General features: G+C 35.9%; 1 protein-coding gene across 1 annotated transcript; it reads right to left on the reverse strand.

Moving 5' to 3' along the window:
* Positions 1 to 28: 28 nt before the first annotated feature.
* On the reverse strand, positions 29 to 9,022 carry LOC134754991 (uncharacterized). Its single transcript, XM_063691472.1, has 7 exons — positions 8,993 to 9,022; positions 8,485 to 8,574; positions 8,236 to 8,396; positions 1,077 to 1,127; positions 871 to 930; positions 611 to 682; positions 29 to 476 (listed from the first exon to the last, which is right to left on the reverse strand). The coding sequence occupies exons 1-7, from the start codon at positions 9,020 to 9,022 to the stop codon at positions 29 to 31; spliced, it is 912 nt and encodes a 303-aa protein (XP_063547542.1).
* Between the last annotated feature and the right edge of the window lie 3,528 nt (positions 9,023 to 12,550).

The following is a 12,550-nucleotide window of genomic DNA, read 5'->3' on the forward strand; positions in this document are numbered from 1 at the left end:
CGCTTACGTAAGACGCTGCGAAGGCTATTTAGTTGTAGGTAATAAATTGATGATTGATAAAGAAAATGCACATAAACCTACTCACCAATTCAGTTGATTTATTTAAAACATCTGATTTACTGGTAACATTAGTTCCAGTAGTGTTTTTGAGAGGTTTTTCCTCAGTATTTATATCAGGACCATATTGCGTAACCGTGTCCGTTTTGTAGTTTGATGCTATTTCCTTTTCTTCTACCGGACACTCACATTTAATTATTTTTGATTTTTTGCGTTTTTTCTTTCCGAATTTGTTTTTCGAGTATAATTCGTCAATATTAGGAGTTTCTTTATCACTGATGGTTTTGTCCAAATAAGAAATGTCGTCACATCGTGCTGTAGTCTCTTGAATGATTAGATCTCTTTTATTTGATCTAATAACAACTTGAGTATCGGAGGAAGTCACGGTGATTTTAGAAGAAGCTCCGTTTGAAATTTTCCTAAAACATGAATGGCACATACCTATTTACATAACGGCAATAAAGACGAACCAGCAGAGCTGAATAGTAAATCGATTTCTGGTTCACGTGATACTTAGCTGAACGTCATTCACAGTATTTTATTTTTTACTCACTGAGCGCAATTATCTGACTCGAAGCGACTCAGCGATTTAGGTCTCAATATAGTCTGCCAACTTTCCTTACATCTGCAATTATTGAAGGTGTTTATGTAATAATAATTACGAGACTCCATACTAGGTGGGGCGTGGGAGCGTTAGTGTGGAAAATAAAATATTTAGCTGGGTTAAAAGAATTTAACTTATTTTTACTACCTACTAAATGCGGCATCGGCATCGTTAGTAAAGAAAGTATATTATTTAACAAGTAAACTCACTCTGTGCAGCAGATTCCTCCCTCGGGAGTTTTACAAGCGGCATGCCGTTTTCTCCAAGGGCTAAAATGGCAAGGGCAGTTTATAATGTTTATAATATCTCATCCAACAGGTTACAAAAAAATAGCTACATTTATATATATGTAGGTAAGTATAGGTAATTCCAAGCAACTTCCACAGTTTACCACTGCACTGTAACGTTTACTTACCTTTTTAGTATTCTTCTTAATCCCTTTGGTTTGGCTGATTTATACAACCCCCTGTAAATATCAAAGAATACCACTTAAGGTGCAGTAGGTTCAGAAAACGGATTTAAAGTAGTCGTAGCGCTTTTTAACCGACTTCAAGATTTCAAAAGGAGGTTTTCAATTTTTTTTTTATGTTTGTTACTCCATAACTCCGTCATTTCAGGACCCATTTTGAAAATTCTTTTTTTGATTGTAAGTATATACATACAGATTGGCCCTGTTCTTGTCAAAAAGCAGTTCTGATGATGAGATCCATGAGGAATCGAGGGAACTCCTCAAATGTTAAAGGCATACATATAGTGATTTTAGTATTTTAATCAAAAAATCAAGAATTTACACAGATGCGATTTATTTGAAATACTTCTATTTAAAATGCAAATACAAAATGCAAAATACCTACTTTGGCCAGTTATGTTCATTTTTTTCACTTTTTAACAATACTTACCAGTCCAGTTGTTATTAATAAAAGAAAAGTAAGAATAATAAAATAAGAACTAGATGCACAATCAACCGAAATAAATGGCCACACAATTCACAAAATGGAGCCATGGCTCTCTTTTTGTTAGTCTAGTTTTTTACAGTATTTTAAGTGAGTATTATTATTATTAATAATAACATAAAATGTCATACGTTTTTGTTCGGCTCGGCATTGTGTCTCTATTTCTCATGATAAATACCTAAAATTAATAAAAAATATCTGAGATTTGCTCAAAAGGTATTTTATTTTAAAAAAGTATTTTGAAAATACCTATTTTGCATTTAGCATTTGAAATACAAAACGCAAAACTATTTGGTATTTTGCATTTGAAATAGTAAATCTGAAAAGTATTTTGCATTTTGTATTTAAGGTGGTTCGATTTTCATACAAAATTCAATCTGCTTTAATTAAGGCACTACACACTATTACTACACAAATATTTGCTCATTTATATACTTTCGAATATTCGTTTGCGCTAAATTAATAGAAAAACTTTGTTTCATACAGAAATCATACATAAATCAACGTAATTTTTCATCAATTTTACGTATGTGTGTGTCACAAATGTCGTGTACAAATACGTTGCGTGCGGCGTTGCCACTCTATGACGTTGGCGACGTTGCCTGGCCGACCTGGCAGGATTTGCAGTGCCGTCATGTTTAGTGCATTTTTATTTGACAGTGTTGACACTGACACATAGGGTCATGTTTATTGTGTCAATTTGTTTGTATAAATTGAAAATGATAGCAACGTCTAAATCAAGTTACAAAAATCATCGGTGTTCTGGTCCGCGAAAATCCAGAAAAATTCAGACTCAATTGAAGCGGAATTCATGATGGTGAAGTTTCGTAAGGTAGGTACAGTTTCATTCCTTCATTGTACATTGTAATTTTCTCGTGCCGATCTTTTTAGAAAATAATTCTCACTTCTTCCGTAATGGTAGATATAAGCAGTGAACAATACCTATATAATGTAATTATTACTGTTTTGGTTGCCGAATAGTCAATGTGTCACTAACTCTAGGTTTTTTTTAGGTATTGTGCAAAATGAAGAGGCATTCTTGGAAATAAAATGTTTTCCTTCATTAGCCAGAAAAAGGACATCCTCACTGCAATAAAGTAAAATAAAACATTTCCTGGGGATGACAATTATGGAATTTTGTCTATGAATGAAAAACACAATTATTACTAGGTAAGTAAATGATAACTTTATTAGAATCCGTATTGTTGCATCATCTTTCTTCCTATAACATTAGAGATTTTGTGCTATCATGATATTATTTTTCTTTCAGGTACAGGGACAACTACGGATAACAAATATGAAAAAATGTTATTTCATTTGTTGTGTGAATCCATCTACACCAACAAGACATCCACTGCTGGACATAGGCCTCCCCAGGGATCTCCACAACGACTGGTCTTGCAAGACCGGCCAAAATATCGAGAAATAAATAATATAAATAAACATGATAAATATCCCGTTTTCTATAATAGTTATAATTAGAAGGCCATGCAATGTTGTTACTCACTGTACCTACTTGAATCCAAAAAATATATATAAAAAAAGTTTTAATTTTATTTTACAATTACTACTTTATTATTAGTACATTACGATACAAGTGCGAAAAGTAGGAAATTGGCAACGAGTGGCGATAAATTGAAACACGACCGAAGGAAGTGTTTTAATCGACACGAGTTGCGAATTACCTTTTCGCACGTGTATTGTACAACGTTTTACAGTACATAATTATGGCCCTTTACATTTTCGACATATGCACGTATTGTACTAATTACCGCACTAGGGCGGTAACGTATATGTAGCACCATATGTACTAAAAAGTATTTTACAGTACATATGGTGCAACTTTCTCGCCCTAGTGCGTAAAGAGCACTTTTCATGCATATGTCGAAAGTTTAAAGGGCCATATGTACTGCAAAACGTTGTACGATACACGTGCGAATAGGTAATTCGCAACTCGTGTCGATTTAAAACACTCTCTGCGGTCGTGTTTTAATCTGTAGCCACTCGTTTCGAATTTTCTCTTTTCCGCACTTGTATCGTAAATAACTATTTCAAACTGCAAGGGTACGATGATAGATCTCAATTCAATATAATTTTGCAACATTTGGCATTATTAGGTTATGAATTGTATGGAGATGAAATCTATCATCGTAGTACCCTTTCAGTTTGAAAAATACTATAGAGGCTGGGCAGTAAGGGATTGCTTTACTTGTAGAACTATATTTAGCGCTTTAAAAAAAAACTGATACCTGACACTTACAAACCTGGACTTCCTTGGGCTAGTGCTACTAAGAATCGTCAGTATTCTCCATCCTTTCTGAGTTGGAAGAACCCAAAAAGGTGAGATTTGTGAAAGTCAGGTTTTCAATATATGTGGCGTTTTCAACCAAACGGGTACCTACTTATTGTTGTCATATTTCCATAAAGCTTCAAAATGAAATCAACCTAATCGACAACCGACAATGTGGTACCTTTTAGTTCAAAACGTCACATATTTTTATAAAACGTTATAAACTAATTTATTAATAATACTGAATATCTGGGAGAAAAAGAAAACATAAGTAAAAACTCAAAATGCTCGTTTTCCCAGAGATAAGACCTAGCTCGATCGAACCCCTTACAGCAAATTTCATCGAAATCATTAGAGCCGTTTCCGATATCACTGAAATATATATCGGTTATATCGGAATTTGACAAGAATTCGAAGAATAAAAGGTATAAGAAACATAAGATAACACAAAAAGGACAAAAAAAGTACCCCTGACGTACCAGTCTCGAACCCGAATCCTCTTGCACGTATTTCCACGAACATACCGCAACGCCATTGCAGCATACTTACACTGCATGAAATTGTCTACTACAAGCATCACGGAAACACTGTTTACATGTGTGAGTAATAGTAGGAAATAGCATGACAGAAACACTCTGTCGACTTTAAAAGTGTTTTTTGCACTAATGAAGTATTCAATGTTTATTATAATAGTTCAATATTTATGTAAAGAGTGCGCTAAACATACTTTTAAGTATACAGATACCAACACTATTCCACAAAAAAATAAAACCTGAAAATTTGCGAAAGTGACGCCATCTAGCGGGGTTTAAGCTTTGGGTAACCTAGTCGAACCACCTTAAATGCTTTTTTAAAACCATTTTGAATTTACATTTAAAAAAGTGACATTTGATGAAGTGGAACTGCTGATGATGATACACTACTACTGTTAAGAAAAGACTGAATATTACTGTTAAGAAATTAGTTAAGGATCTTATAAGAGTAATATAAGACTGTTACTCACTGATTAATTTTATTTAAGATTTAATGTGTATGTTTGTTCTAATTTGATCTCATTATAACTGTTAAGAATACAGTAAGTATACCTAAGGTATAAAATGTGAGATACTTGAGATAGTAAGTCTCTTTTTTCCATTAAAACATCTTAAAGTAAATAAATAATGATTATTAATTTTCTCTGAACATCTACATGTAATAACTACCTCGGACTAAGCATAAATATAATTACAGCATTAAACGAACTTACCTGAAGTGAAGTTCTATCCTGATTATATGTAGTGCTTAGTCCGAGGTAGGAAGTTCCCTTCCCTCCCAAGATTAATATCTTAATCTCTTACCCTCTTAATTAGCTCTGAACTTAATGAAGTACGGTGACCATAGTGTTGCCAGGTAGGGTTATTTTTTTTTAGGCTCTGAAATCGCGACGTTAGACGCTGGAATCGGGATACTACATGTAATAACTACCTCGGACTAAGCATAAATATAATCAGGATAGAACTTCACTGCAGGTAAGTTCGTTTAATCCTGTAATTATAGAGCTTTATATACTCGTTGAGTGTGCTCAAGGTCAATACTAACTTGGAGACCGCCCTGTAAGCATATTTTGCGTTTGAGCACGCAAGGCTCCAGTACGGTGTGATTCTGTGGGGGGCCAGTACTGATGTCAATCAACTATTCCTAATGCAGAAGAAATGTATTCGCTTAGTTACTCGACCGCACTTCGCTGCATTAAACATTCTCACGTTGCCCTCTATAATAAGCGGCACTCTTTGTTAGGAACAATTCGCATCTATTCACAAAAAAAGTTGTTAACTCGCAAAGAAGGCAAAGTAATAAAATTGAAATACAACTACCCCCAACAAAATTAGATATGTTTAAAAAAGGCCTTTATTACCGATGCATACTTGTAGCAAACAAACTTCCTAAAAAAAATTATAAACGAAATCGAAGACAATGTGTTCAAGAGGGAACTAAAAAATTTGCTTCTCAAAAAATGCTATTATTCCATAGACGAGTACCTGAATGATGAATCTTTGCCAAAATAAAATCATAATAATTTAAATTATATAAAAATACCTATAATGATAATCTAAATTACATTTAAATTAAATACATCTACTTATAATATTATATATTGAATGAATGGTAAATTAAATGAAATATATTTAATGCAAACCTATTAATGCTACTGTGGGAATGTATTTAACAACAAATTATGTAATAAAGATAAAATAAATCAAATTTATATGTACCTCCTATTGAAATAGTACCCAAATAAGTACCTAATTGATTATAATAAAATAAAATAAAATTTATAATAAAATAATAAGTAATTAATATAATAAAATAAGTATAAAATAATAAGTATTCGCTTTTAATCTTATGCCTTGATGAAAATGCGTTAATTTTAATTTATGTACCTAGTTATAGTTTAGTTTTAAGAAATACTTGCTGTGCCCTGACAGGGTTCATGTGTGAACGTACCCTAATGTAATATCTGTTTTGTACCACATGATAATAAGCAATAAATTATGAATTATGTTCTAGATTGGATGAAAGTTACCTGACCAACCGAACACAGTGCACGGAAATTGCGAGAATTGTCACAGAAGGGAACAATATTTTAAAGAAAAGTGTAGATCTCAGTGTCGTGTCAATGAGACAGGGGTGCCACAAGGAAATAATTTAGGCCATTTGTTGTTCTTATTATATATAAATTACCTTCCACAATCAACATCGCAAAGGTGTATAATTTTTGCAGATGATACTAGGTACCTTAATAGTAAAAGGAACTGACGTGAATACTTATGAATCGGACATAAATAAAACATTAGCAGCTAGATGTTATTACATGGATAGAATACCTAAATATTAATGTTAATAAAACCCTGTTTACACAATTTCATCATCACAATTCGAATTTAACTGTGAATCTTACCATTAATCTTAATAATACTCCAATTGTAGAATCTCATAGTGCCAAATTCTTAGGATCAATTATTTATTAACAATCTGGAAACATCATATCGACTCAGTGTGTTCTAAACTAGCGCGATTTGTTTTTGCCCTAAGAAATCTTAAAAATACAATTTCCACTCAGGCCGCGTTAGCAGCTTACCACGGATATGTGTCATCTACCCTTAATTACGGCCTGCTACTGTGGGGTAATTGTAAATGGGTGGGCAGAAATATTGTATATGAGCATTGGGTGGCGTCGCATTACTGTCCTCAGTTGATGGCTAGTGCTTATCAGCACTAAGGGGCGGGGATGTAGGCGATAGTTCCTTATTTCATGTATAATGTAAGTTTAGGTATAATCTTAATCATTTAAAAATGTGTAAATTTATTTCCAGTAAGCCAAGATTTCCTAAAATGTTAACTATAGATTCAAAAAATCCCTGGCTACTCATTACGTCATTGTATTATTAGTTGTAATTTTAATCGTTAAGGTTTATTTCGTGCATACTAACTCCATCTGTTGAGCCTAATACACTCACAAATGAAATTGAATTGAATTGAATTTGTGTTGAAATTTGTGCCATGGTCGCTCCACATCTCTGCGCATCGTCCTCGTCTAGCTACGAAACGTCTTGCACTACCTATCTGCATGAACGCTGCATTTTTAATTCTCCCACATCTCTCATCGACCGGTACAAAAGTGACACGAGTGATGACACGTGCAGATCTCTTTACCAAAAGTATTACATTCTCCCCCTAGCCTGTATGTACATTTTAAAAGTATCTAGTTTTACAATAAACCACCCGGAGTACTTTATAAAGCGCGACGAAATGTTCGCAAGACAACTCCGGGCTCAGTACCAAGTTACCAACATATACTATACCAGCCAGCCTGTACCTCTGATGTATATAGGAGAAATGCTTTTAATATGTGTGTTGTAATATTCAATAACCTCCTAGAGCTGAGAATGTTGAAAGGTATTTAAAATAAAATTGACTGAATGGCTACATGAACATTGCTTTTATAGTGTTAAGGATTATTTAAAATTTAAAACGTAATATTTAAGATGACAATCGCCGATTTTTATTTGACATATGTAATTTATTTTATTTTATTTTTGACTAATTTACCATAATACTCTCTTATTTTTCAATTTAATTTCATTGACATTGTTTTATTATGATATTGTTTTAATGATTGCATGTTAGAAATTAGTAAATGTACCTTTCGAGTAATGTACCATTTTGTAAATATTTTGCATGTTGATGTTGTGTCGACTGAATACTGTGTCTAACTATTTTATAAGATCTGATTGATACGTATTCAACCAAATAAATATATTCTATTCTATTCTAATAGGCACACCACTCACACATCCTGGTTAACCCTCGGGGTTTGAACGTTGCTGGCTTCAGATTTAAAGCTGGCATCCCTGGACTTGTCCCGAAGATACTGTTGATATTTATGATCTAGCCATGTTGCGAACCCAATATCGAATGTTTCAACCGCTGTTATTTTATTAGCGCAAAGTTCCTGAATAACAAATACATATTAAGTAAGTAATTGCTCTATCGTATTTTCTGTGATTTCGGTTAAAAATATAACATCACATAATACTTACTCGCTTGTACCAATGGAAAGCTTTTACAAAGTGATGATTGGGCTTATTTTTCTTCTCTCGACCTTTTTGTTTTTCACCGCAGAGCTCAGGCTAGAAATTATTGGATGTTTAAAGTTTTATAATAATCTATATCTACAACCATTATATAAAAAAAAACGCCCAGGAGCATGTCGGGTCATGCTCAGTGTAGGGTTCCGTATATAGTTATCCTTCGGTCACACTAGGCTGAACGGGGCTAAAGTAAGTATCACGTACATTTAACATTAGGAGCAAGCAAAAGGGAGTAGCTTCGCAGCGCTTTCTACGTCTCTTTACCAAGAAGGGAAGACTTTTACGATAACTGGAAAGCGGTTTAACTAATCATATTCGCTATAGTTTTCATTAAAAGTGTTTATTAATATTTACTTTATCGATTTTTTCATATTTTTGGAACCATGGTTCTAAATTGACATGGCGAAACTTCCTAGTTGACTGCGGAATCCTAGAAAGCTCATATGTATAAAGATACGTAATTTTCATCACTTTTAGTTGATACCATTTTCGTCAGGATTGAATAAAATTTGGAAAAGTTATTGAGCGGAGAAGCCAAACATGCGAAATGATTCCGTTTCTTTGCTCGCGAGTGTAAGTACCTATCCTATCTAATTATAAGAAATTACTGATTTTGCTGTCTCTTTTTATTTGGTTTCCTCGTATTTGAAATCGTGCATATCTTCCACATCATCTGCAACAAGATCTGGCCCACAGGGAAATGGCCCACTGAGTGGGCTCACACGGTCTTCATGCCCCTCCATAAAAAGGGTTCCACGAAGAAGTGTAGCAACTTTCGACTCGTTGCTCTGTCAACACACGCTAGCAAAATAATGTTACACATCATAAACGAGCGACTGAAAGCATATTTGTCCAGAGAAATTGCGCCAGAGCAAGCCGGATTTGTGAAAGGAAAAGGAACCCGCGAACAAATTCTCATCGTTCGCCAAGTCATCGAGAAGGCTCGGGAGTTCAACAAGCCGACATATATATGCTTTGTTGATTTCTCCAAAGCATTCGACTCTGTGAAATGGCCAACGTTGTGGAAAACATTACTGGACATGGTTACACCACAACACCTCGTACTCTGCTCAGGGAACTCTACGAAGGGGGAACAGCTTCAGTGCGGACAGATAACCTCCTCTCAGATAGTTTCCATCCAAGTGCGGGCGTGCGACAAGGATGCATAATCTCGCCTTTACTATTTAACGTCTACACCGAGCTTGTAATGCGAATCACTCTCAAAGACTGGACTGATGGAGTTGCGATTGGTAGATACAAAATTGCAAACTTGCGGTACGCAGATGATACCACCTTATTTGCCAGTAACGCTGACCTTATGGAGGAATTACTTCTCAAAATGGAGCGCATAAGCCTCACGTTTGGACTAAAGATAAACCGATCAAAGGCCAAGATTATGATCGTGGACCGCGTCAATGGCAATTCGCCCAACGTGACACAGATTGCGAACTGTGACGTGGTGCAGACCTACGTTTACCTCGGGGCTTTAATCTCAAACAGCGGCGGCTGCGTAGATGAAGTGAAACGACGCATGGCCATTACCAGAACTGCGATGGAGAAGTTAAAGAAAGTATGGAGGAATCGCAACATTACCAAAGCCACTAAAGTCAGACTCGTGCGAACACTTGTATTTCCCATTTTTCTTTACGCGGCAGAGACGTGGACAGTGCGCGAGTTGGAAAAGGGGAAGATAGATGCCCTGGAGATGTGGTGCTGGAGGAAGATGCTTGGGATATCGTGGACAGACTTCCGCACCAACGTGTCCATACTCCAGGAGCTCGGCATCACACAGCGTTTATCGACCGTAGTACAGTCGCGTATACTACAGTACTTTGGACATGTCTCTAGGCGAGATAACGACTCCATATTAGAGCGACTGGTCGTACAAGGCAGAATGGAGGGAACCAGATCGCGCGGCAAATCACCTATGCGCTGGACTGACCAAATAAAGTCCGCAGTGGGAAACCGCGTATCTGAATGTGCTAGACAGTCTGCCAACAGGGAGAGATGGCGGGAGATCGTGCGAAGAGCTGTGTCGGCCTCTACTACCGATGCGGACGCCTCAACGTGACCACGACCGTTCTGTCAAGAGCGATACGACAGAGAAGAAGAGTATTTGAAATGAAAAGTAGTGCTTAATTCGGGTGAAATAACCTCGACTAAAATGAGTGTCTTTCATACCTCGCCCTAACAAAAGACTATTGTTATATGTAGCTTCTGCCCGAGACTTCCTCAGCTTCCTCTGCATGGGATGTAATGGTGATTCCCTGAGCCTTAAACTATGTATCTCCATCCCAAATATCATCTATATACTTAAATCGGATCAGCGACATATGTGTGAAGAGGTACTTTCGCACTTATAATTGACCGAGCGTTAGCGAAGAGTTCCTTTTCAGCTTAGGCAACAATGCTTTCTGGTCGCATGTTCACCTATATTTTTCACATCACCCATTCGAAAAAGGCCTTTTTCTTCCCTGCTAGGAGCGATCAAAGTGGCACTTTTCTCCCTGCTAGGAGGGATCAAAGTGATAACTTTCTGGTCTAGGATACGATTTTATTTCTTTTTGCATATATTTTTTTTAGTTTAAATAATATTTTGAAACATAATACCTAATTTCCTGATAGGTGATGTGAAAAGCAGTATGTGTCACATGAATCAGAATCAGAATCAGAATGCATTTATTCGTTATAACATAGGTACATTGTATTGGTCTTATAGTTAGAGCATATTGCGAACGCTATGTTTTGCCGCTAGGCGTACGAATTTGTTTACCTATATAAACTAAGTTAAACATGCGCTAGTCTAAGGTATTCATGCTTCAATAATCAAATCAATTACAAAAATAATAAATAAGAATAGAAAGATAATTCACAATAATAATAAAATTTAAAACAATAAATATTAAAGAATGTCAACAATGAAAATTTCAAAGAAAACTACAAAAGAATTACAAAAATAGAAAAACGAGCTATAAATTATTATCATTCAAGAACTGCTGTACGCTATAGTAACATTTCTTGATTAGCAGTGATTTTAAAGTCTTCTTAAAATGTACAATATTTAATTCTTTTATAGTGTTCATGGTAGCAAAATTATTTCCACCTTGGACGTTAACACTTGAATCCCTCACTACGTTCAGGATTCTATTGTAGAACCCTTCGCTTCGTTCAGTAATCAATGTTCAGGATTCAATGTACACTGGTTAATTCAGATATTAATCAGACGATGACGTTGTGTTTCGGATAACTAACATTTTAATGACATTTACAATTAGATTTGTTAGATAGGTACAACAAGTAAATATTTTATTAACAACACTTTCATATACCTATATATAAAAACTAAATATAAAATATCTCCCTAAAGCAACCCGCTTCTGGAATGGTGCCTAGGCCCAGGACGCTGGCGGCGCTGCCCCGCCAGACTTAACCTTTCGTATGCTTAGGAGCAGATCAGCTCCATATATAATTCAACTTAAACATGAAGTTGTCACGATTGCTATTTATATGGCAATTTTTTGACATGCACATACGAAAGGTTAATCTTTGTGCGGAAAAGGAGCCTGCCCTGTGGTCGCCCGAGACACCTATTAGTCTGACCGACACTTCCTATATGAAATGTTTTGTGTCGGTAGACTCGGTCGACCATCGACTATTGCAAGCGCCGCAAAATTGTATTGACCCGTTATTAGGAACGCATATTTGCGGTGTCTGGGCCTGGTCCGTGGCAGTTCCGGGCTTCCGCGCCGATCCTTCAACATGGGACTGGGCTAGCGTATCGACGAAGGTAATAGCGTCCCACGAAAGGGCGGCCAAGGCTCCAAGAGGCCACGATGGCAAAGTAAGAGGCGGCAACTTGCTGCCATAAACCTGGGTTTTTAGGGTTCCGTAGTCAACTAGGAACCCTTATAGTTTCGTCATGTCTGTCTGTCTGTCCGATGCTTTGCTTCGTGATCGTTAGTGGATAAAGCTGCAATTTGGCATGGATATATAAATCAATAAATCCAACAGTCGT

The sequence above is a fragment of the Cydia strobilella genome, chromosome Z (assembly GCF_947568885.1).
Source record: "Cydia strobilella chromosome Z, ilCydStro3.1, whole genome shotgun sequence".
Taxonomy (NCBI): domain Eukaryota; kingdom Metazoa; phylum Arthropoda; class Insecta; order Lepidoptera; family Tortricidae; genus Cydia; species Cydia strobilella.

Bases quoted from the DNA above. Each gene is read 5' to 3' on its own strand.
- LOC134754991 (XM_063691472.1), bottom strand. From the start codon at position 9,022: ATGGTATCAACTAAAAGTGATGAAAATTAC. The intron at 1,128-8,235 runs GTGAGTGGTGTG...TGATATTTACAG, and splicing joins CCGAGGGTTAACCAGGATGT to GGGGTTGTATAAATCAGCCA. The intron at 931-1,076 runs GTAAGTAAACGT...TTGCCATTTTAG, and splicing joins TTAAGAAGAATACTAAAAAG to CCCTTGGAGAAAACGGCATG.